Source organism: Eptatretus burgeri, chromosome 7 (genome assembly GCF_056783735.1).
Source record: "Eptatretus burgeri isolate ZD-2024b chromosome 7, Ebu_testis_v1, whole genome shotgun sequence".
In the NCBI taxonomy this organism is placed as follows: Eukaryota; Metazoa; Chordata; class Myxini; order Myxiniformes; family Myxinidae; genus Eptatretus; species Eptatretus burgeri.
The window spans coordinates 111,444,031-111,470,138 of NC_140967.1; the positions used below are offsets into that span (position 1 = coordinate 111,444,031).

Consider the following 26,108-nt stretch of genomic DNA (forward strand, 5'->3'; position numbering starts at 1 on the left):
TGTTCACACTTATTCGGAGAGTGGTTATCTCCGCACGTATTCGGACAGGGGTTATCTCGGCACGTATTCGGATAGTGGTTATCTCCGCACGTATTTAGATAGTGGTTATGTCCGCACGTATTTGGATAGTGGTTATCTCCGCACGTATTTGGATAGTGGTTATCTCCGCACGTATTTGGATAGTGGTTATGTCCACACGTATTTGGATAGTGGTTATCTCCGCACGTATTTGCATAGTGGTTATGTCCACACGTATTCGGATGGTGGTTATGTCGACACGTATTCGGATGGTGGTTATGTTGACACGTATTCGGATAGTGGTTATCTCCACACATGTTCGGATGGTGATTATGTCCACACTTATTCGGATAGTGGTTATCTCCACACATGTTGGGATAGTGGTTCTGTCCACACTTATTCAGATAGTGGTTATGTCCACACGCATTCGGATAGTGGGTAACTCCACAGATATGCGGATAGTGGTTATCTCCACACCTATTCAGATAGTGGTTATGTCCACACGTATTCGCATCGTGGTTATCTCCACACATGTTGGGATAGTGGTTATGTCCACACGTATTCGGATAGTGGTTATCTCCACCCCTATTCGGATAGTGGTTATCTCCGCACGTATTCGGACAGGGGTTATCTCGGCACGTATTCGGACAGGGGTTATCTCAGCACGTATTTGGATAGTGGTTATCTCCGCACGTATTGGGATAGTGGTTATCTCCGCACGTATTGGGATAGTGGTTATGTCCTCACGTCTTTGGATAGTGGTTATATCCGCACGTATTCAGATTGTGGTTATGTCCGCACGTATTCGGATAGTGGTTATGTCCGCACGTGTTCGGATAGTGGTTATGTCTGCACGTCTTTGGATATTGGTTATGTCCGCATGTATTCTGATAGTGGTTATGGCCGCACGTATTTGGATAGTGGTTATGTCCGCACGTATTCGGATAGTGGTTATGTCCGCACGTGTTCGGATAGTGGTTATGTCTGCACGTCTTTGGATATTGGTTATGTCCGCATGTATTCTGATAGTGGTTATGGCCGCACGTATTTGGATAGTGGTTATGTCCGCACGTGTTCGGATAGTGGTTATGTCTGCACGTCTTTGGATATTGGTTATGCCCGCATGTATTCTGATAGTGGTTATGGCCGCACGTATTTGGATAGTGGTTATGTCCGCACGTATTCGGATAGTGGTATGTCCACACATGTTCGGATAGTGATTATGTCCGCATGTATTTGGATAGTGGTTATCTCCGCACGTATTCAGATCGTGGTTATCTCCTCACTCCCCCACCCACCCTTGCTGCCCTCTCCCTACCTTGCTTTTCTCCCCACCCCACCCCCCCCCCCCATTAGTATGTCTGTCGTGCAGACGGTAGTTATCTCCAGACATGTCCGGACGATGGTTATGTGAGGATGGACCCTCCCTCACACTGCCTTCCCTTCATGTACATGGACAGTGGTTGTGCCTGGATGCTGGTTATCTCCACACGACTCCAGACGGTAGTTCTGTCCAGATTGTGGTTATCTCCATATGTGTCTGGATGGTGGCTGTGTCTGGACAGACCCTCCCATCACACTGCCTTCCCTTCCCCCACCTCTCCTCTCTCCCTCCCCTCCCTTCTCTCTCCCACCCCACTCTCTCCCTTCCCTCCCTCCTCTCTCCCTCCCCTCCCGCCTCTCTCCCTCCCCTCCCGCCTCTCTCTCCCTCCCCTCCCGCCTCTCCCCCTCCCCTCCCGCCTCTCCCCCTCCCCTCCCTCCTTCTCCTCCCACCCCTCCCTCTCCCCCTCTCCCTCCCCTCCCTCCTTCCCTCCCTCCCCTCCCTCCTTCCCCTCCCTCCTCCCCCTTCCTCCCCTCCCTCCTTTTTCTCCCTCCCTCCTTTTTCTCCCTCCCTCCTTTTTCTCCCTCCCTCCTTTTTCTCTCTCCTGCCTTTTTCTCCCTCCCTCCTTTTTCTCCCTCCCTCCTTTTTCTCCCTCCCCCTCCCTCCTTTTTCTCCCTCCCCTCCCTCCCTCCCTCCCTCCTCCCTCCTTCTCCCCCTCCCCCTCCCTCCTTCTCCCCCTCCCTCCCTTCCCTCCTTCTCCCCCTCCCCCTCCCTCCTTCTCCCCCTCCCCTCCCTCCTTCTCTCCCCTCCCTCCCTCCTTCTCCCCCCCTCCCCTCCCTCCTTCTTCTCCCCCTCCCCTCCCTCCTTCTCCCCCATACCCCTCCCTCCTTCTCCCCTCCCCTCCCTCCTTCTCCCCTCCCCTCCCTCCTTCTCCCTACTCCTCCCTCCTTCTCCCTCCCCCTCCCTCCTTCTCCCTCCCACCCCTCCCCCTCCCTCCTTCTCCCTCCCCTCCCTCCTTCTCCCCCCTCCCTCCCTCCTTCTCCGCCTCCCTCCTTCCCCGCCTCCCTCCTTCCCCTCCCTCTCCCCTCCCTCCTTCCCCTCTCTCCCCCTCCCTCCTTCCCTCCCTCTCCCCCTCCCTCCTTCCCTCCCTCTCCCCCTCCCTCCTTCCCTCCCTCCCTCCCTCCCTCCTTCCCTCCCTCTCCCCTCCCTCCTTCCTTCCCTCCCTCTCCCCCTCCCTCCTTCCTTCTTCCCTCCCTCTCCCCCTCCCTCCTTCCCTCCCTCTCCCCCTCCCTCCTTCCTTCCCTCCCTCTCCCCTCCCTCCTTCCTTCCTTCCCTCCCTCTCCCCTCCCTCCTTCCTTCCCTCCCTCTCCCCTCCCTCCTTCCTTCCTTCCCTCTCCCCTCCCTCCTTCCTTCCTTCCTTCCCTCTCCCTCCTCCCTCCTTCCTTCCTTCCCTCTCCCCTCCCTCCTTCCTTCCCTCCCTCTCCCCTCCCTCCTTCCTTCCCTCCCTCTCCCTCCCCCTCCTTCCTTCCCTCCCTCTCCCTTCCCTCCTTCCTTCCCTCTCCCCCTCCCTCCTTCCTTCCCTCCCTCTCCCTCCCTCCTTCCTTCCCTCCCTCTCCCCTCCCTCCTTCCTTCCCTCCCTCTCCCTCTCCCCCTCCCTCCTTCCTTCCTTCCCTCTCCCTCCTCCCTCCTTCCTTCCCTCCCTCTCCCCTCCCTCCTTCCTTCCCTCTCCCTCCTTCCCTCCCTCCTTCCCTCCCTCTCCCCCTCCCTCCTTCCCTCCCTCTCCCCCTCCCTCCTTCCCTCCCTCTCCCTCCCTCCTTCCCTCCCTCTCTCCCCTCCCTCCTTCCCTCCCTCTCCCCTCCCTCCTTCCCTCCCTCTCCCCCTCCCTCCTTCCCTCCCTCTCCCCCTCCCTCCTTCCCTCCCTCTCTCTCTCCCTCCCTCCTTCTCCTCCCTCTCCTCTCCCTCCCTCCTTCCCTCCCTCTCCCCCTCCCTCCTTCCCTCCCTCTCCCTCCCTCCTTCCCTCCCTCTCCCCTCCCTCCTTCCCTCCCTCTCTCCCTCCCTCCTTCCCTCCCTCTCCCCCTCCCTCCTTCCCTCCCTCTCCCCCTCCCTCCTTCCCTCCCTCTCCCCCTCCCTCCTTCCCTCCCTCTCCCCCTCCCTCCTTCCCTCCTCTCCCCCTCCCTCCTTCCCTCCCTCTCCCCTCCCTCCTTCCCTCCCTCTCCCCCTCCCTCCTTCCCTCCCTCTCCCTCCCTCTCCTCCCTTCCCTCCCTCTCCCCCTCCCTCTCCCCTCCCTCTCCCCCCCTCCCTCCTTCCCTCCCTCTCCCCCTCCCTCCTTCCCTCTCTCTCCCTCTCCCCCCTCCCTCCTTCCCTCCCTCTCCCCTCCCTCCTTCCCTCCCTCTCCCCTCCCTCCTTCCCTCCCTCTCCCCCTCCCTCCTTCCCTTCCCTCTCCCCCTCCCTCCTTCCCTCCCTCTCCCTCCCTCCTTCCCTCCCTCTCCCCCTCCTCCTTCCCTCCCTCTCTCTCCCTCTCCCTCCTTCCCTCCCTCTCCCTCCCTCCTTCCCTCCCTCTCCTCCCTCCTTCCCTCCCTCTCCCTCCCTCCTTCCCTCCCTCTCCCTCCTTCCCTCCCTCTCCCCCTCCCTCCTTCCCTCCCTCTCCTTCCCTCCCTCCTTCCCTCCTCTCCCTCCCTCCCTCCTTCCCTCCCTCTCCCCCTCCCTCCTTCCCTCCCTCTCCCCCTCCCTCCTTCCCTCCCTCTCTCCCCTCCCTCCTTCCCTCCCTCTCCCCCTCCCTCCTTCCCTCCCTCTCCCCCTCCCTCCTTCCCTCCCTCTCCCCCTCCCTCCTTCCCTCCCTCTCCCTCCCTCCTTCCCTCCCTCTCCCTCCCCTCCTTCCCTCCTCTCCCTCCTCCTTCCCTCCCTCTCCCTCCCTCCTTCCCTCCCTCTCCCCTCCCTCCTTCCCTCCCTCTCCCCCTCCCTCCTTCCCTCCCTCTCCCCCTCCCTCCTTCCCTCCCTCTCCCCCTCCCTCCTTCCCTCCCTCCTTCCCTCCCTCTCCCTCCCTCCTTCCCTCCCTCTCCCCTCCCTCCTTCCCTCCCTCTCCCTCTCCCTCCTTCCCTCCCTCTCCCCTCCCTCCTTCCTTCCCTCCTTCCTTCCCTCCTTCCTTCCCTCCTTCCTTCCCTCCCTCTCCCCTCTCTCTCCCCCTCCCTCTCCCCCTCTCTCTCCCCTCCCTCCCTCCTTTCCTTCCCTCCTTCCTTCCCCTCCCTCGTCTTACTCCCCCACTCCTTCTTACTCCTGTCAGTGAAGTGAAGGGTTGTACTGTATTTCCTCGTGTAATGTTCATGAACCGTGTGGCGCCTCCTCCACGTGGTGGAAGGTATTACGAGTCTCCACCATTTACATTACAGTATTCTTGTCCCACGTTTTCCAGCGTCGTGAGGTGTTTTGAATTATAAGCAGTTCGTGTGTTTTTGCTTCATGGACGTAACCCGGATTAATTATTTATTTTGTTTGCCTACGCAGAGCTGTTTGTTGCTTATACACCGCCCAAATAAAGGTATGCATCAGAAGAACGTGTTACATGCTTGGAACAAGATCGCCCGTCGGTCAGGTGCTCTGTTTATATCAGTAATAATATTATCACGTGGAAATAACAATAATAATTGCAGTATCATATGGTAACAATAATAATGAACATATAATCCCCGCACTGTCCCACGCACGTCTGGTCTGAGTGAAAGGCAAGAGAACGCTGAATCCGCACAGCAGGCGGGTCGACAACAAGGCTGTGAAGACCAATTAAAATTTGGTCCATCGGACCAACGGGTCCACGAGTAACTTAAATGTATTCGTTGTCATGAAAACGAACAAAACAACAACAACAACAACAACAACAACAACAACAACAACCACAACAACAACAACCACAACAACAACCACAACAACCACGTGAAACGCCGTTACAGTCGCAGAACGAAGAGCGATGGCCGCTGTTCCCGAGGATCTCCAGGGTCTTCAAGCCGCGTTGGTTGAGAGAGAAAGAGAAATAGCGAAGCTGAAGTCACAGATAAACAATCTGGTATTTGTTTTCGATTGTTAACCGATTACTAACGAACATTGCTTAACCGGTTATAAACTTCCTTGTGAGGGTTACCTTGGAATCCTCGAGTTACCGTTCGGTACACGACTCGGTGAATGGTGTGCTCTCTGTAAATGGTGTTTGTGTGTGGACCATTGTCCGTGACGTTGATAAATCACTTGATTGTAGTTGGATGACGAAGGTAAAAGGCCCGTTGTTTGTGGAGTATTGAGTGGACCACAGTATAGTTTATATAATAATGGACCATAGTATAGTTTATTTGGTAATGGACCATAGTATAGTTTATATAATAATGGACCATAGTATAGTTTATATAGTAATGGACCATAGTTTAGTTTATATAATAATGGACCATAGTATAGTTGATATAGTAATGGACCATAGTATAGTTTATATAGTAATGGACCATAGTATAGTTTATATAATAATGGACCATAGTATAGTTTATATAGTAATGGACCATAGTATAGTTTATATGGTAATGGACCATAGTATAGTTTATATGGTAATGGACCATAGTATAGTTTATATAGTAATGGACCATAGTATAGTTTATATAGTAATGGACCATAGTATAGTTTATATAATAATGGACCATAGTATAGTTTATATAATAATGGACCATAGTATAGTTTATATAGTAATGGACCATAGTATAGTTTATATAATAATGGACCATAGTATATGTAATGAAAGCGAGAGAAGAACCTTCAGAGTGTAGGCTTTATTCCACTTGATTGAAGCCGCTTCTACGAGCACATCAGGGGATACAGGTGCAGCAAGGAGTACAAATGTAGCAATGTATACATGTGCAGTAGATCACCGCAAAATAAATCAGCATAAGCACGGAGTCCGGTATACTCTCAATTCCCACCATTCAACGAGCACCAAGTGGACCGCCGCCGTAAATGACTGCCCCAGGGACAATCCCCCCGACCGCGCGGAATCTCGGTTTTATCTATCCCGGGCATGAGCCGCGCGACATGTGATCACGCGTCACGTCCTTCAATTCATCTCATTCTCCCCGTCTTTAAAATATAACTAGAGGCCCAACTAACGCACCATGATTACTTCAACGCTATACGAGTATACATTTCAAGCAGCGCAAACTATTTAAACTACAGAAGCATACATGCCAAGCAGTGAGGATTATTTTGAGTTGTAGGAGCATGGTAATGAGCATCGATATATGATATAATGAGCATATAGGAGCATGAGCATCGAGGATGCTGATAATCCCCTTTACAGATCGAGTCGGCGAGGGGGTTTTATCCGTCGACCTCTCCAGGAGTAAATGGCGGTTTCACTTGAGGGAGGCTTCCGATCCTCTTGGTGAGCCTCGACTCGCGCCGGGGATGACTCCTCGATCGCTCTCGGGTGGAACGCGGCAGCTCCATCGCCACTATTCACGGGTGGAGTTCCTGGGGGGGGAACACCTGGGGAGGGGAAGTCAGAGGGAGGAGTGTCAGATGGTGGTGTACCTGCGGGAGGAGTACCTGAGGGAGCCAAATGGTGAACCGACACAGTGGTCTCCCTGCCATCCGGAAGTCTGACATGAGCATACTCTGGATTAGTATCGATGAGTTCGACCTCCTCCACCATGGGTTCATACTTGCTTTGTCGTACCGGGCGTTTCATGAACACTGTTCCGGGATAGGTTAGCCAGTTGGGCACCGTTTGGCCGTCAACATAACGTCGCTGATGAGTAAACATTCGTTCGTGAGGAGTTGCATTGGTGGACGTACAGAGCAAAGAGCGTATGGAATTCAGAGCGTCGAGAAGGGTAACCTGCCACTGCTCGGGGCCCAGTCCTCTCGATTTCAGCGCCAGAGTTACGGCTTTCCAAATGGTTCCATGATATCGTTCCACCTGCCCATTACCCTGTGGGTTGTAACCCGTCGCTCAACTAGTTGCTATGCCGTGCTCTAATAGGAACTGTTTTAGCCCGGCCGACATGAAACACGGCCCTCTGTCTGAATGTATGTACGAAGGTTTCCCAAACATAGCGAAGAGGTCAGACAGACATTTCACGACAGTGCCCGAGGTCATATCCGAGCACGGAAATGCGAAAGGGAACCTTGAGTATTCATCAACAACAGTAAATATGTATCTGTTGTCTGTCTCGGTCGGCAGGGGCCCTTTGAAGTCGATATTTAGTCTCTCGAAGGGAGAAGTGGCCTTGATCAATCTGCCAGAAGCCGCGCCATAGAATCTGGGTTTAAGTTCAACACAAACAGGGCATGAAGCATTCATTTGTTTAATGTCTTCGATAGAATAGGGAAGGTTTTGTCTGCGCACGAAATGTGCCATTCTGGTTACCCCTGGGTGGCAAAGAGACACATGTAGGTCTTGCAAAGCCCGACTGATTGTCGCCGAACAGTAGACCCGAGAGAAAGTATCTGCAGCAGGGTTTTCCCTCCCGGGCCGATAAACAATGTCGTAACTATAGCAAGCTAGGTCTATCCGCCATCTCATAATTTTTTCATTCTTAATTTTCCTGTTATTTTTCCCATCAAACATGAATGCAACGGATCGCTGGTCCGTGACGAGCGTGAAGTGGTTTCCCAGTAAATAATGTCTCCATTTACGTAGGGCTTCGACGATAGCGTACGCTTCCTTCTCTATTGCTGAGTGTCTCTGCTCGCTTCCAGAGAGAGTTCTCGAGAAGAACGTGACGGGTCGTCCGGACTGATTGAGCGTCGCAGCTATCGCATGATCGGAAGCATCCGTTTCCACCACGAAGGGCACCGAGCTGTCTATCAATAATACCACGGAATTACCGATATCATCTTTGAGGCTGTGGAAAGCTTTTACAACAGCGGCATCTGGTGGGAAGTTTTTGCAATGCACTAGGGGATGTATTTTCTCGGAGTATTGGGAGATCCATCTCGCGTAGTAAGCGAACATTCCAATCACTCGACGCAATGTCTGCAGGTCATGAGGTGGGGGTAGCTCACGAAGTGGGCGCAATCGTTCAGGATCGGGCTTAATCGTGCCGTCGGCTATTGTGTAGCCGAGAAGGTCAATTGACCTTGCCGAGAATACGCATTTCTCGTAGTTGAGGGTCAGATTATATTTTCTAGCAATGCTCAAGAATCTGTCCAGATTCATATCATGTTCCCCCTGATCCTTACCGCACACTGTGACATTGTCCACGTAAACAAAAGTGTCTTTGAGGTTTTCATCCGAGATGATGTCGTCCATAACTCGTTGGAAGCAAGCGACTCCATTCGTGACACCGAACGGAATCCTCCTGAATTGGTAGAGGCGTCTACCTGCCTGGAACGCGGTGTAAGGTTTGTCTTCCTCTCGGATGGGAATTTGATGATAGGCGCTTCGCAAATCGATGGTGCTGAATATTTTATAATTGGCCACGCGTTCGACCATCTCGTCTATGCGTGGCAAAGTGTAGGCATCGAGTTGGGTGAAGCGATTGACCGTTTGAGAGTAATCGACAACCATTCGTTTCTTATGGTTCTGGTTGGTGGTCACCAACACCTGCGCGCGCCATGGCGAATCTCTGGGTTCTATAATTCCTTCTTCCAGTAATCGCTTGGTCTCAGAAGTGATGAAGTTCATATCAGCAGTGGTATATCGTCACGATTTGATCGCTATCGGTTTACAGTCCGGCGACAAGTTAGCAAACAGCAGGGGGGACGATACCTCTGCGGTGGTCAGAGCATTTAGAATTAGACGAGGTTTGCTTCCTCCAAAGGGTATTTCGACGCTCGTGTGCTGCTTGAGGACATTATGACCCAGAATTACGTCTGCGCATAAATCACGAAGCACCAGTACCCTTGCATCCAGATGCGTGTACCCTTTTATGTCCAATTCAACATTGCAGTACCCTCGTACGCGGGACTGTAGTGATGTGGCGGCCATGCATACCGTATTGTCTGTCGGGTGGATCTTCCATTTCCTGCCCTTCGCTAGTGAGCTGTTGACGAAACTCTCAGAGCTACCGGTATCAATCAGAGCCTCAGCCATATGCCCGTTAATTCGCACGTTGATGATAACCTTGGATAGATTCCCCGGTCAGGCTGCAGTTAGTTTCTTTTGTGAGTAAAGGGCCGCAGAAGTGGGTTTATTTCTCCTTAGAGTAGATTTGCATACCCTGGCATAATGCCCTTTCTTGTCACAATTCATGCATGTGGCATCCCTGGCGGGGCATTTGTTGCGGAGGTGTCTTTTATACCCACAAAATAAGCATTTACCAACCAAAGTAGTTGCTGAGGAGTTTGACGAGGTCTGGGTATCCGATTCCTCGGGTTTTTCTCCATCCTCAGTGTCAGGGGTGCCCTGAGGGGTTCCTTGAGTTTCCACCGTAGCGGCGTTCATTAGCAGCATCAGTGTCCCATATGACTCAGATTGCTGCTGTGCCGTATCCATTGCTCGAGCCTGGTCGGCTACCTTTTCAAGAGTGGGTTGCGCTTTCTCCAGTAAGCGTTGCCGTATGGGGGCTGACATGAGCCCTTGGATGAACGCCTCTCTCGTCGCTTCATCTCGGTGTTCCTCGGCGGTTACGGCCCAGAAACTGCAGTCTTTTCCCAACTGCCTCAGAGCTTGCAGGAACTGATTGATTGTCTCCCTGGCTGCTTGCTTGCATGTGTTGAGAAGATGTCGTATGTACACCTCGTTCTTGCGCTTCACGTAGAGCGCCTGCAGCACGTCGATCGCTGCATCGTAGGTGTCACACTCCGAGAAGAGCCTGAATACGCTGGGCGAGACATGATTCACAAGGGCGGCCAATTTGTCGGCTCCCTCTTCGATGATGGTCAGATAGTGTGAGAAGGAACGGAACCAATGCGACCATTTCATTTCCGAGTCAGTCGCGTTTGGGTCTGCGTCGAACCTCTCTGGTTTGTAGATCTTGTCCATCGTTGGTTGAAAGAGCCGAGGGAATCAAGTGGAATAAATTGTAATGAAAGCGAGAGAAGAACCTTCAGAGTGTAGGCTTTATTCCACTTGATTGAAGCCGCTTCTACGGGCACATTAGGGGATACAGGTGCAGCAAGGAGTACAAATGTAGCAATGTATACATGTGCAGTAGATCACCGCAAAATAAATCAGCATAAGCACGGAGTCCGGTATACTCTCAATTCCCACCATTCAACAAGCACCAAGTGGACTGCCGCCGTAAATGACAATGCCCCAGGGACAATCCCCCCGACCGCGCGGAATCTTGGCTTTATCTATCCCGGGCAACGAGCCGCGCGACATGTGATCACGCGTCACGTCCTTCAATTCACCACAGTATAGTTTATATAGTAATGGACCATGGTATAGTTTATATAGTAATGGACCATGGTATAGTTTATATAGTAATGGACCATAGTATAGTTTATATAGTAATGGACCATAGTATAGTTTATATAGTAATGGACCATCGTATAGTTTATATAGTAATGGACCATAGTATAGTTTATATAGTAATGGACCATGGTATAGTTTATATAGTAATGGACCATGGTATAGTTTATATAGTAATGGACCATGGTATAGTTTATATAGTAATGGACCATGGTATAGTTGATATAGTAATGGACCATGGTATAGTTGATATAGTAATGGACCATGGTATAGTTGATATAGTAATGGACCATGGTATAGTTGATATAGTAATGGACCATAGTATAGTTTATATAGTAACGGACCATAGTATAGTTTATATAGTAATGGACCATAGTATAGTTTATATAGTAATGGACCATAGTATAGTTTATATAGTAATGGACCATAGTATAGTTTATATAGTAATGGACCATAGTATAGTTTATATAGTAATGGACCATAGTATAGTTTATATAGTAATGGACCATAGTATAGTTTATATAATAGTTGACCATAGTATAGTTTATATAATAATGGACCATAGTATAATTTATATAGTAATGGACCATAGTATAGTTTATATAGTAATTGACCATAGTATAGTTTATATAGTAATGGACCATAGTATAGTTTATATAGTAATGGACCATGGTATAGTTTATATAGTATTGGACCATGGTATAGTTTATATAGTAATGGACCATGGTATAGTTTATATAGTAATGGACCATGGTATAGTTTATATAGTAATGGACCATAGTATAGTTTATATAGTAATGGACCATAGTATAGTTTATATAGTAATGGACCATGGTATAGTTTATATAGTAATGGACCATGGTATAGTTTATATAGTAATGGACCATAGTATAGTTTATATAGTAATGGACCATGGTATAGTTTATATAGTAATGGACCATGGTATAGTTTATATAGTAATGGACCATAGTATAGTTTATATAGTAATGGACCATAGTATAGTTTATATAGTAATGGACCATAGTATAGTTTATATAGTAATGGACCATAGTATAGTTTATATAGTAATGGACCATAGTATAATTTATATAGAAAGTGCCCACACGAACCTTTGCTTAGCAACACACCAAATCCGCACTCTATTTATTATTTATTTCAAACAGTACTGTACCCGTGGAAACGACGTTAACTCCGTGTTACCAGTATCGATGCCACTTCGTCATTCTGTCCTGGCAACCGAAGTGTGTGTGTGTGTGTGTGTGTGTGTGTGTGTGTAGGGGTGGGGGGGGTGGAGAAAGAGTGGGAAGGGAATGAAGGAATCGGTGAAGACTATGAAGAGGGGTGAAGGTGGGCAGAGAAAAGCCTCACAAAATGTTACGAGAGAGAGAGAGAGAGAGAGAGAGAGAGAGAGAGAGAGAGAGAGAGAGAGAGAGAGAGAGAGAGAGAGAGAGAGAGAGAGAGAGAGAGAGAGAGAGAGAGAGAGAGAGAGAGAGAGAGAGAGAGAGAGAGAGAGAGAGAGAGAGAGAGAGAGAGAGAGAGAGAGAGAGAGAGAGAGAGAGAGAGAGAGAGAGAGATAGATAGATATATATTGGATGTGTTGAAGGAGAGTGTGGAAGGGGACAGACAGACAGAGTGTGTGTGTGTGTGGGGGGGGGGGGGGGCGGAGGAGGAGAAAAAAAAAAACACGAGAGAGAGAGGTGAGGGGTGGAGGTTGGGTTAGTAAAGACAATGACATGTTATGTTTAATGACCGAACATTCACACAAAAACAAACATCTCAGAACAGCTGTACACACAACGACACAACAGAGTTTATAATGTAATCCACTGGCACATTTGCAAAAACCTTGACATCCCAGTTCTCGAAAATTTGTGGGAACATGAATCAAAAGTAATCACTCAAAACATGGAAGTACCAACCCCACAAGTACAAACTAATGATCCCATCGAGCGTGAACATCGAAAACAAAGCCTTGCGCCCAGATATTACACTGAGGTACACTGAGCTAAATGAGGTGTTAATAGCAGTAAACGATGCAGAAATCAAGAAAATGACCAAATACCAAGATCTCAAGAATGAAGTGAAACGATCCTGGAAGCTGAAGTATGCCAAAGTTGTACCAGTGATAGCTGGATCTACAGGAATGATGACGAATAATCTCACAGAGATATTAAAAACCATCCCTGGGAATATTATGTTATATATTATTTCCGAGTTTGTGGTTTCGTGTCGCGCTATCTTCGACTTTGTTCTGCGCTCGAGTAACGTGATATTCGGCTTACATTATCTCAAAGACCATATGAGGTGCATGGTACAAAAAAAGTAAATAAAATGGTTCTGAAACAGTGAAATCGTGCCAAAAACGGTTACTGCATTTGGCTTTGTGTCCTTTGGTTGTTGTTGTGTCTGAAGTATCGGTGGAGGTGGCAGCGTGCCCCATCAGATGTGAATTTGCCATTCATTCTTGAAAGAACACAGTTTCCAGGAAGAGTCAGCTACTGCATGACTATCAACAAAGCGCAAGGCCAAACCTTTGTTAAAGTTGGGTTATATCTTCCACAGCCGGTGTTCAGCCACGGTCAGCTATATGTTGCCTTCTCACGATCACGTCGGTTCTCGGACATTACAGTGCAATTATACCAACTACAAAACAAGGGTTCCACAATGACAATGCTATAACCCAAAACATTGTGTATCAAGAAGTACTTTGAACATTGTATTCCACTTACTGCATTAAAGTAAAATTACTACTGATACTCTGCATCAGTTCCTTTCTCAAACACACCCACCCCAACATGTCGCGCAGAGTGCGGGTATGCTAGTTACAAGTGAACTACAGTTGGAAGCCGTCCGGGGCTCAGCGACGATCCTGAATAGAGCTCTCGGCGCAAAACTTTGAGAACAGAAAACTTCACAGCTTGGTCTGTGAATCATGACGTCTTCCTGAAATGAAGGTGGATACTGTGAGCCCACCCTGGGAGAACTCCATTCCACATTCTGAAACCCGCATAGGCAGATACCAATCGAAAACACACACACACACACACACACACACACACACACACACACACACACACACACACACACACACACACACACACACACACACACACACACACACACACACACACACACACACACACTTTGAGACCTGGGAAGGCTCCGTTCCACTTTCTGGAACCCCGATATGGAGATAACAACCAACGACCAAGAACCAATAACACACACAATGGTGCCAAGTGTCATTGGAGTAATATAGTTTATATACATACACACACATGTAAATGTACACACACATCAAGTAAATAACAATGACAAACAAAGATTTACCTTGAAACAGCGTTCTTTGAAAGAGGATTTAAAGTGGGTAATTAGTGAAATTCAATTCAAAAATGTATCAAACCACAGAACACAAAATGTCGATCTATACTCTCTGCCTCCACAGCTAGAACAAACATGACAAACACCTTGTTGGATGGACCTTGTTGGTTTGAAAAATATGTATCAAACAAAGTGATGTCCTGTAAAAATAAAATTGCACATTTTCAGTGGACGAGACACCACCCGAGGCACTGCACGGCACCGCGGGGCCCAACACAAGCGGAAACGGACATCCAATCGATGTAAGATTGAAAGCATCCCATGGGTACTTTTCCCAAAACGAACAAACAATCAGCTTGGAGAGCACTCACCAAGTGGCTTCAACGTTCAAAGAAGCACTGCAACGAAACGGTCGATTGGAACGCGATTAGCAATCACCGAACCGTCATATTAATCATATACACCTCCCAGAGACGCCCGAAATGTCATATGTCCGAATTGGACAAATGAACACTTTTGAAGGAGTCAGAACTGCTTGTAAGTTTGATTCTGGAGCTTAACTTATGTAATTATTCTTAGTTTAAAACATACTCGTGGCGATTGCATGTGCCGAAATGAAATTAAGCTACGAACGCCGACGTCTCTGGGCGTTTATAATCATTGCAATGTGCCCAGCGATTCATAGCTATGATGAACAGGTTGTTCCAAGTTGCCGCCTGTTCCAAGTCAGGGTATGGTTGAGCAGGCCAAAAAACATGGCGGCTTCAGACCCCAGCGAGGCTACCCAAGAAACGCCACAATACCCCAGGCAGCAAGGTGGCCAAGGATCGCCTGATGAAGGATATAATTAAATAACGCCGTTAATTATAATCTTCAAAATGGGTGTTTTAATTAACCCAAACACCCAATTTTCACTCCTGCACTTCCTCGGAGTTTTCTTGGTATCCATGCAAAGTTTCAGGCTGCTGGGTTTTATGGTTTTGGAGTTATGGAGGCGACACGCACACACATTGCCTTTTATTTGTACAGACCAACAAATACAACCTGTTACTTCGCTGATGGGAATATTAGGGGGAAGGGAGGAGATAGAGATATAGAGATATAGAGATATAGAGATATAGAGATATAGAGATATATATATATATATATATATATATATATATATATATATATATATATATATATATATATATATATATATATATGGAGAGGGAAGGGTGGGGGAGAGAGAAGGGCGGTAGAGTGAGGAGGGGTGCCTCGTGGTTGCAGCAGGTTAATCAGTATCTCATGGAGATGGGGATGGGCCAGGCATCTTCCTGGGGGATGGCCAGAGGGAGGCCCTTGGAGTACCGGCGGAAAGTGGATGCAGCGACGTGCTGCTCCGGCGCATACTCCCATTCCTGACCTGACCTGGTCATTTGGGTCCTTGGAGTCATTTGGGTGTTATGGGTTTTCAGGTGGGGTCTTTTGGGTGCTTTGGGTACTTTATGTTTGGTGTTTCAGATCACAATTGTGGGTGACGTCAGGTCAGCTGTCCAACGAATGGGTGAAGAGCGGATATCCATACAATAATGACGTACACTTGCTCCATTATTTGTACACTCACAGAGTATCCACCAAATCAGCGATCTTGTTCTAAGCATGCAACACGTTCTTTTGATGCATACCTTTATTTGGAAGGTGTGGAGGCAAAAAAACCCCCAAAAACCCACGAAGTATGTGCATGAAGCAAAAACATAGCTACTGCTTAAAATTCAAAACACCTCACTTCACTGGAAAATGTGGGGACAGGAATACTGTGCTGTAAATGGTGGAGACTTGTAATACCCTCCCCTACCTGGACAGTCACTGCTCAACAGGACACTCAAGTGGAAATGTGATTTTGTTGAGGATTGCTTTGTATCAATAAATCATGTGTGCTTTTAAATCAACATTAAGTACATTTATCTTTTATTTTGTTTGGAAGAAAGGAAGAGGTTCTTGTGATCAGCTGCTGGACGAGGGTGTGCCAGTATGTGAACAGAGAGAGAAGGTGTTGGCTCTTCCGAGAAGGACGACATTGAGTCGAGATCAGATTGGCCGCTACAGTCGTCAGTTAGTGCTGCCTGAATTTGGAGTGCAAGGTAAACTTTCGCCACATCTCGTCGAACCCTTTAATTTTATTTCTGGTTTTTGGCTGTTGTATTTCAAAACAAAAAAAATGAAGGATAAGTTATTTCAAAGCATGGAAGGGCTCATGACCACCTTGTAAGCAATCATGTTTTTATCTGTTTGTTTCTCACATAGGACAGCTTCGATTGGCCAACACAGCTGTGCTGGTAGTTGGCTGTGGGGGCCTTGGTTCTCCACTTGCACAGTATGTTGCGGCCGCTGGGATTGGTAAGTCCAACACAGTAATGAATGTTTCTTGTGAGTCGTCTCACGCTACCTCTGCCACCTCAAGCTCACCCCCCTGAATCACCCCACTTTCCTGCTTGAAATGCTGCCCAACACGTAAAGGCGCTTGTGAATCGAAGGTGGTGGTCACTTCTCAGGGTTGGAATATAATACTTAATGTATATTTGAATTTATAGTGATGTTTCCTTTAATAGTGACACACATTATTGACGAATTTTATTTTAAACTCGATTACAAAGGAATTGAAATTGGGATTTTCGAGCTGAATTTATAGTTGCTTGCAATGAGCTGTGACATCACAGGTTGAAGGCAACAGCGTCAGAATGGTGGAAGAAGGGAAGCTAGAATTGACACTGACCAGCAGAATAACTCGTGTTGAGAGTGAATAATCCAAGGTCAGTTTTAAAAAAAAAGTGAGAATGGTCTTAGAATGAACAAGAAAATGGAAACGATTCAGGTGTTTCGGCCACAAGTGTGAGGATGAAGTTTTGAAGTTTGAGCCTTGCCCTTGAAGTTTGAGCCATGCGATGCAAATGACTCGGATAACTTGGCCACGAAAGAATAAGTAATTAGAAGGGCACTCGGTAGAGCGCATACCCTACGCCAGGCAATGCCTGATCCACGAGAACATATCGGGCCCAATACATTTATGAAATATCATGCTATATATCCTTTTTGGCCCTTTCTCTCAATGGTGAAGAATCATTAAAAAAATTAAAATAATTATCGGATCTGGATTCAGATCTTCACGAAAATTGAATGACTTCTTCCTTGTAACACACACAACATGTCCAGCAAGTTTCATCCGAATCCGTTCCACAACTTTTTGAGATATTGTGCTTTTATCATTTTTGGCCCGATCTCTCAATGGTGAAGAATCACTTAAAAAATTCTAGTAGTTGAATCCGGATCTGGATCTTCACTAAAATCGAATCAGTTTGTCCTTGTCACACACCGAACCTGTTCACAAAATTTCATCCGAATCCATCCACAACCTTTTGAGATATCCTGCACACAAACAGACATAGAGGGGTGAAAACATAACCTCCTTCACCTTTGGTGGTGGAGGTAAATATAGCGATGATATTGGTCAGAGCCATTCAGCGGAGTCTTGCTGTGGCACGTCATGTCCCACACGGCTTGCCTTGTCGCTTCCCATCCTGCGTGCCAGGTGCGGTGCTTCACGTCCCGCGAGGTATGCTATGACACTTCACGTCCCTCACTGTCTGCCATGGCACTTCACGTCCCGCACGGCCTCCTGACATGGTGCTTCGCTTCCCTCACAGCCTGGCATGGCGCTTTGCTTCCCTCGCGGCCTGGCACGGCGCTTCGCTTCCCTCGCGGCCTGGCACGGCGCTTCGCTTCCCTCGCGGCCTGGCACGGCCCTTCGCTTCCCTTGCGGCCTGGCACGGCCCTTCGCTTCCCTCGCGGCCTGGCACGGCCCTTCGCTTCCCTCGCGGCCTTGCACGGCCCTTCGCTTCCCTCGTGGCCTGGCATGGCCCTTCGCTTCCCTCGCGGCCTGGCACGGCCCTTCGCTTCCCTCGCGGCCTGGCACGGCCATTCGCTTCCCTTGCGGCCTGGCACGGCCCTTCGCTTCCCTCGCGGCCTGGCACGGCCCTTCGCTTCCCTCGCGGCCTGGCACGGCCCTTCGCTTCCCTCGCGGCCTGGCACGGCCCTTCGCTTCCCTCGCGGCCTGGCACGGCCCTTCGCTTCCCTCGCGGCCTGGTACGGCCCATCGCTTCCCTCGCGGCCTGGCACGGCCCTTCGCTTCCCTCGCGGCCTGGCACGGCCCTTCGCTTCCCTCGCGGCCTGGCACGGCCCTTCGCTTCCCTCGCGGCCTTGCACGGCCCTTCGCTTCCCTCGTGGCCTGGCATGGCCCTTCGCTTCCCTCGCGGCCTGGCATGGCCCTTCGCTTCCCTCGTGGCCTGGCATGGCCCTTCGCTTCCCTCGCGGCCTGGCACGGCCCTTCGCTTCCCTCGTGGCCTGGCATGGCCCTTCGCTTCCCTCGCGGCCTGGCACGGCGCTTCACTTCCCTCGCGGCCTGCCGTGAGGGAAGTGAAGCAAACCGCCACGGCCGGCCGCCGTGGTGAGAATTTTGACCGGATGGTCGAAATCCTTCCTTTATTCTGGCACTGAGCTTGGTGCAGAGATGGTCTTTGTGGAACTTGGAATTGAGGAACTTAGTTTTGCATGTGTGGACACGTGAAAAATGTCACCATTCCGCTCTCTCACAGTAGGAACATTCGTCAGGCAATTCGCGAGTGGGATTCAACCCCACTGCTCAAGGGACCCTGCGTGGCCTCTTTATACCTCGATTTTCCTCACCGACCCGCCGCTCTCAGAATGGCGCCATCCTCTTCGGGGGACATACACGAGGCTCGGTGTCCGTCTCTCACTACCCAACCAAGAGCCAACGGCCAGCGTCTTGCTTCACCACTCGAGCCAAATCACCTCAGCACGAATGCGACAATCGTACCGTCTTCCTCGTGCGTCGAAGTAAAGCCAGCCAAAAAGCCCTGTTCTTACAGGCCATCTCCGAGGTACGTCCTCCCTTGACCACGTGCGCCTCTCACTCCGCCTCCGAACTCTCAACTCTGTCTGATGTCACTGAACAACCGTTCCATCTCCCGGGTGTGGCTTGCTCGCACGAAACCTGGGAAGGTGGTGCCTCTGTCTGTTCGGCACGCCTGCCTCGCTTCTGACATCACACCCATCAATCATCTGCCTCGGGGGCATGACTTCGCCCGCCCTCACCCTTTGAGGCGGGGCTTCTGCCTGCTCGGCACGTTTGGCTCGCTTGTAAGTGCAAAAATGTAGGAATAGGTTACAGGGGGCAATGATATACTGGGGAACTTATTCTTAATCCATATCTAATAAACACCCCCCCCCCCCAATGTGTTGACACATAATACTTCAGTTCACAGTCTCCCGACTTAATTACATTGAGATGTCTCCTCCACGTCCACGGACCAAACAACTCTATTCAATCCTAACTTTCCTATTAAATTCCCCCTCCTACCCCCACAACCGTAACAAAATATATATATATATATATATATATATATATATATATATATATATATATATATATATATATATATATATATATATATATATATATATATATATAAACATACACACACACACACACACACACACACACACACACACACACACACACACACACACACACACACACACACAAACATGAATTGAGCTTCATATTGTTATGGATCTGGAAACCATTTGCATTCAACATGCAGGTCCCAAAAGTCAGATTCCCTTCCCTTTGTCTAATTGGGGAATCAAAAACGTGCGTTGCAACTTCTTTTTAGTTGGGTTATTAAATCTTTACATCCAACGAACCCTCCAATGAATAACCAACAACCATTCCATTCCCCATCACTACCCACTACCCACCCGCTGTCTACAAACACTCTGACTTGCCAAGGCAGGGTCTTGCAGCCGTTCCTTGCCGCTTCCTCCAGCGTCCCAATTCAATCTGGCGGTGGGTCCTTTTTAGCGAGTCTGCAGTAGAGTGAACAGGTTTTTTCCGGCCTGGCTGAAATCCCGCCCAGAGAGGGCGGACCCATGGGAGCCCCATTCAATCGGGGCGAACAGTGACGTCGGCTTCACCAAGGCCCCTCCCCGATCGAGGGGATCTATAAAAATGACGGTTGGGGTTGCGAGGGTGTCGTGTTTTTTTGAGGGTTGCGCTGGAGTTCCTGAGTGGTTACGAGCAGTGGTTACGAGGGGCTGTTACGAGTTCTTAGTTGGTTTTTGCTGTCACGAGGGTTGAGCAGAGGGTCATCGAGGTGGCGAACGCGTCTCTGCTGGGCCTCCACAAGGAAGGGCAGAGCGACCCCGACCTCCCTCCGTGGACCCCGACTATTCACCAGCCGAGCTCCGCCACGAACCACGAGTCCCCCACGTGCAACTGGGACCAAGCCGACGCCCATTGGCATGTGCCGCAGCACGGAGTACCCCCTTTCTCCAACGGCCAGGTACCCATCCGGACTCTGACCCCCAGCTCGTCTCTCTCTCATCGGCTGGAGGGTCCAATAAAGAAGTCTGGGTTTCTTTTCTTTTTGTGTGTGTGTGTGTCTGCGTGTGGGCCCGTCTTGTAAGTAGAACTGTGTAAGTGCTTGAATCCTTGTAAATATTCCTTGAATATTCGCGTTGTCTTGCCTGTGTCTTTTTATTGAAAATAAACATTTGTAGAAATGTTCCCAGTCCGTTTCTGTCCCTTCTTACATTGGTCCAGCATGGTCCGGGTCTGAGTATAAGCGGGGTTTCATCCCCGATAATCCGTTCCTTCAAGCCGGCACGGCTTTGGCAGTTTCCGCTCGGCTGCACCCGAACCGGAGTTGGTAGTCGGTGGTTGGAACTCTGCCGCAGTCGGTAGAGTGACCCGGTTCGAGCAAGACATGCCGAAGGCGTGGTTTCCCCGGTAGTCGAAATCGCGTAGTTAATTAGGTAAATTGGTAATAGACGAATAGACCCTATGCAACGCGGTTGAGATATTGGCGTCCACAGTCGGTTCAGTGACCCGCCAGCTCACGGAATTATCCGGAGCAACGGCCTACAATTCTGGGGAGTCTGGTGGGAGACGGCGTAACCCCCCCCCCCCACTAGCGGTCGTTCTCGCCACCGACACCCGGTCCACAACAATATGTTCGACTAATGTGGTGTGCTTACACATTGGAAGCAAGAGCGAACCGTGCTTCACACGTTGGCACATAATAAATCGAAGTTTTAAGTGGTAGTGTTTTGAATCTGGAAGCCATTTGCACACAAGCAGACAGCATTCCCTTAGCTTAGTTATTTCACTAAGTATGTGTATAGTAAGATTCCTCCCTATGTCTAAAGGGAATTACATGTGTGCACCGCAAAGTTTCTTTCTAGTTAGATTTTTGCAATACCCAACGCCAACAAATCAATCCTTCATTTATTCACCCCATCGACGCCATTGTCAACGTGCGTTCGACCACGGACGTGGGCAGAGGTTTCCTCACCTCAGAACACTGACTCCGCCCAGGAAGGGAGGGGGTTCCTCCCTGTCCAATCACAGATAGCCAGCACATCAGCCCACAAAACCCTGTCCAATCAGGGCAAAGATTACCTCAGAGCTCCGACTCCGCCCCAGAAAGGCAGGGTTTTCCCCTGTCCAATCAGAGGGGGACAGATATCACCCCACAAAACCTTATCCAATCATGGCAAAGATTACCTCAGAGGACTGATCACCCCACCCCGCCCGTGGGAGGGATAAGAATCACCGGGCACCCCTTAGTGTTCGCTGGAGTTGGGTCGGAATTGTCGGAGAAGAAAGGGGTCGCCATTGCCCCTGGTGTGCGTCGTTGGTGGTCGTCGTTGCCGTGTCTCAAGCTGGTCCTCTGACTATTCCACAGCCGTCGACTTCCATCTCTCATTTTGTTGAGCAATAACCCGGAGTCCGAGCTGGGAATCTCCGCTGGCCCTCTCTGAGTAGCGACCCTGACCCCCACCTGGACCCCGCTATACCGTGTCTGGGCTCGCAGACGACCCCGAGTTTCACACCTGCAGTCGCGGGCCAAAACGCATGAGGCGGCCAGGTACCGACCAAACTCTGACCTCCTGCCTGTCTATGCCATTGGCTGCGAGGGTCGAAATAAAGATAATCCGGGTCCATTTCCGTTTGGTGTGTGTGTGTGTGTGTGTGTGTGTGTGTGTGTGTGTGTGTGTGTGTGTGTGTGTGTGTGTGTGTGTGTGTGTGTGTGTGTGTGTGTGTGTGTGTGTGTGTGTGTGTGTGTGTGTGTGTGTATGTGTGTGTCTGTGGTGGTGCCGTCCTATCAGTAGAAATTGTATAAGTGTTGATTGCTCATTGTACATTTTCCTGCATGTTCGTCATTAAGTCTGCTCTGTGTCTGCCTTTCCGATTATTGTAAATAAACCCCTGTTAAATGTTCCAGTTCGTTGTCCGTGTTTTCTTTCGTTAGCCTCGCATGGTTCGGGCTTGAGAATTCGGAAGGCCGATTGTGCCATAAGTTGTCATTTGGGCCAGCACGGCTTTGGTAATTTCCGCGTGGTTACGCCGGATCCGAGTCGGTAACAGCGACTTGGTTCTGACAAAGCCGGCCGAGAGTTGGCTTCCCCAGTGGTTAGATGGCGTGAGTACTTAGGTAAATTGGAATAGACAAGTGGACCCTACCTCACGCTGTCGAAATATTGGCGACCACGGTCCTTAAAGCGACCCGTCGACTCCAGAGTTATCCAGCGTGACGCCCTTTCAATTCGGTGGGAGACGGCCCAACTGCTCCGTCTAGTGGTCGTCCTCACCACGGAACCCGGCACCACAACAGTATTACAGGTTAACTCTGAAAACACATAATTGTTTACGTATTTGCTCTTCTTCAACCGATTGTGGTGATTTAGGTAGCGTTGGATTTGCCTTTTAATGCATAAGAATAGTTCATGACAGAAATATAACGTTGACCCTGCTATGAGGTCACTCAAGATCAAAAGGTCACATGACTACAATTTTACATACTTTTGTCGGTGATTTGAAAAACTGATAACGTACTACAGTACGAACTTGATTATGACGAATGGTAAGATTGAGGAAGATTTATTTTGAGCACTTCAAACAAGCCAATGAGTGACATACAGAGCACAGTGAAAAATTACTCATTCTGTGAAAAATCTCAGCTGTGGCATCAGTGTCTGACTAGAAAACACTACATGTCATGTATAAGAGCATCTACTGGTCAGCCATCCAGGTAATTTGTTGGCACAAAGAATAGAACAGGCTGTGTTGCATCATGCCCGAGTATATTCTGACATAAGCCAACACCCGCATGTTTAGTGTTCAAGTCAATACATTTGATTCTGCATGATCGTTTAAACAATCTTGTGTTTCAAGTGCAGGTACTTGCCCGATCAATTCCATTCACATATGTCCTTAACTATCTTCCTCACTGTCGGAATCACCAAACCCATTCTCAGAATTACGGAGACTGGTACTTGGGTTTTGGCAGTATTAATTTCCCATGCAGGCACCTGCTTCTGTGCATACGAGGTCATTGTTCCTGCAAGAACAATCTCTTCTATGACGGGACGACTTCTTACAGTGACAAATTGGAAGTTCGACCAGACTTCGGGGTGCTGGGTCCTTCGTCATCAATGCAGGCTGCAGAAAACCATCTGAGATTCTCCATCCATGTTCCTCAGGTGCAGGCACACGTTGCAGGGCGTTCAGTGCTTTCCTCCAAATGAACGATTGAAAATTAGCTCGCTTTATATGCTGGAGAAGGCTGTCAGATGCTGGTAGTAGCCCCTCGTTATTCTGCCCCTTCTCACAGAATAACCAGTGCCAAACATCGTCTGCTTTGGCACCAGCCTTTTCGTTCTTTGTGTACAGATTGCACAGAAAAGCTTCACATCCCAAAATGGTGTCTTGACCAAGTGTAGTATTTTTGCCCAACTTAGACACACTATTCTGATGCTGTTTGCTTCCACGTATTGTGTCAAAAGCTTTGTTCTTGCCAATCCCAGACATTGACCTGGTCGAATCACAGTCGGTGCATAGAACCTGGGCAAAGCATCACACAAATGGGGACCCAACACAGCAGCCACCTTGTGTATAGGTGTGTGTCTCAGTTTGTACTTAACACCATTGCAGAGTCACAGTTCATGAGAAACGAGACTGTCAAAGTGTGCAATACACAACACAGACACATCAGTGTCAGGGGAATGAATCACTATCCTTTTGTGATCTGCACGCAGCAGTATTCTGATATCCAGTAAATTTCAGGTTTGTCTTGCTGACGTACGAGGAATAGCACACTTTGTTTTATTTGACCTCTGCAGCTACCAGATCATTGTTGATGCCATGAAGTACGAGTAACATGCAGTCGTCACCTAATTCTTCTGCAGCATTCAGGATGGCGTCAGCAGCTTTAAAAGTTCTGGCAGCCACCATCTCCTTCACCTTCTTGTGCATTTTGTTTTTACAAAAGACGCACTTAGACCAGTCAATGGGAGTTGTTTTTGACTGGCACACCCTTGATGTCTCAGCAGAATAAAAGGAGTCGGCATTGCTGCTGACATCTGCTTCTGATGGCCATGGAGATGAAGCATGCTTTCTTTGTTAAACAGAGTGCAAATTCTGTGCCCTTGTACATGATTTGTAACACTTGGAGTGCCAAAGAATGGCGATGTCAACACGACGGTCTATATCTGGTTTTAAGCGATCAAAGATGTCGTCATCACATATTTCCAATGCCAAAAAGAAGAGTCTTAAGTGACGACTCTCATGGTCTTCACAGAGTCTTGCCATTATCTGTCTGACAGATAATACAACGATCAAAGTTCATATTTTTCTTCCTCTTTGGAGGTCGGAGACGAACACCTCATGTCTCTCCTTCGTCTGGACTGGCCATCTCCATTTGAAGGTAAGTTCTCGATTGTAGTCTGGGGATGATTTTCTTCTATAAACAGATGAAACAGCAAATTAAACACAATAATATTACACAATAATATTGCATTTAAATTTGTTAAATGAAAATCATAAATATGATTTAGGTGAAACATTCCTGTCACATGATCTTTTAACCCCAAGAGACCCCATATCTGGGCCAATGTTACATTTATGGTCTGCGCTATCTTTGTGCATTAAAAGACCAACACATTGTGATAAAAAATACACTGAAATTGGTTGAAAAATGACAGTTATCAGTGGTTATGTTTCCCCCAACCCTATGTTTTTCAGTGGTAACCTGCCACACACCTAGCTTATCAGTTTTTTATCAGGAAGCCACTTTGGACCACAATTTGAGCTAACATACCACCTGGGGTTGTTCTAAGAGGACTATCCGAGCACTCTGTCAAATCAAAACTTAGATGTAGCGGGCATTGATTGAAGTTCGTGCTCCTGGACTATTGGGGAAGGAGGCAAGTTAAGTCGCTACAACCTCCGTCGTGTGACCCCGAGACGCCCGGCAAGTTTGTTGAGATTGGATAAGTAACGACCCAATGTTTCATGCAGACAGACAAACACCAAATAGCATATTTTAGTATGATTAGCAATTGTTGTCTCATTAAGATGGATTTTATCAAATCAAGCAATACTAACAACAGGAAGTCATCTTTGGATGTCAACAGAATTTTGTTGAAAAGTGACATTCATATTTGAGGAGGCACAAAAGCACCTTTGGCATTCTTAATTTGCATTGGAATGTATGCTGTTGACAGGGAGGTTGGGCCTAGTGGACCATGATGTGGTCGAAGTAGACAACCTGCACCGGCAGGTGCTTCATTCTGAACGGCGCTTGGGATGGAGTAAAGCACGATCAGCTGCACATACCGTGGAACAGTAAGGTCTCGCTTCTTTTGCTGTCGCTGCCTTTTGCTTGCTGTCATTAATCTGTGTATGAAGGAAAATGTTGAAAGCATATCGAGCATTGAAGAACAGCTGTCCAAAAAAAATCTTTCTTTTTTTTTCTTTATCAGAGCATGGCTCATGTAAGAGCAAGGCAGATCTGACAGTTGGGCAAACATCAAAGGAATGAACAAAGAGGATAAGTGGAAGGAAGGTGGTGAGGAAACACTGAAACGAGCAAGTAATATTGTTGGGTTGGGAAAGGTTAATGGGGGTAATGAATATTGTGGGAGAGGATTGGGGATGAC

General features: G+C 48.7%; 1 protein-coding gene across 2 annotated transcripts in view; it reads left to right on the forward strand.

Moving 5' to 3' along the window:
* Positions 1-5,158: 5,158 nt before the first annotated feature.
* MOCS3 (molybdenum cofactor synthesis 3) overlaps positions 5,159-26,108 on the forward strand; it is an 84,572-nt gene continuing 63,622 nt past the window's right edge. Inside the window, exons 1-5 of one of the 2 annotated variants that reach the window (XM_085890301.1) lie at positions 5,254-5,396; positions 13,534-13,681; positions 16,015-16,171; positions 16,335-16,427; positions 25,674-25,794. In XM_085890301.1, the coding sequence (XP_085746427.1) occupies positions 13,676-13,681; positions 16,015-16,171; positions 16,335-16,427; positions 25,674-25,794 (377 nt within the window). In that variant the 5' untranslated portion in view covers positions 5,254-5,396; positions 13,534-13,675. Of the gene's footprint in view, positions 5,397-13,533; positions 13,682-16,014; positions 16,172-16,334; positions 16,428-25,673; positions 25,795-26,108 lie in introns of both variants that reach the window. The other variant, XM_085890300.1, reaches the window with a different exon arrangement.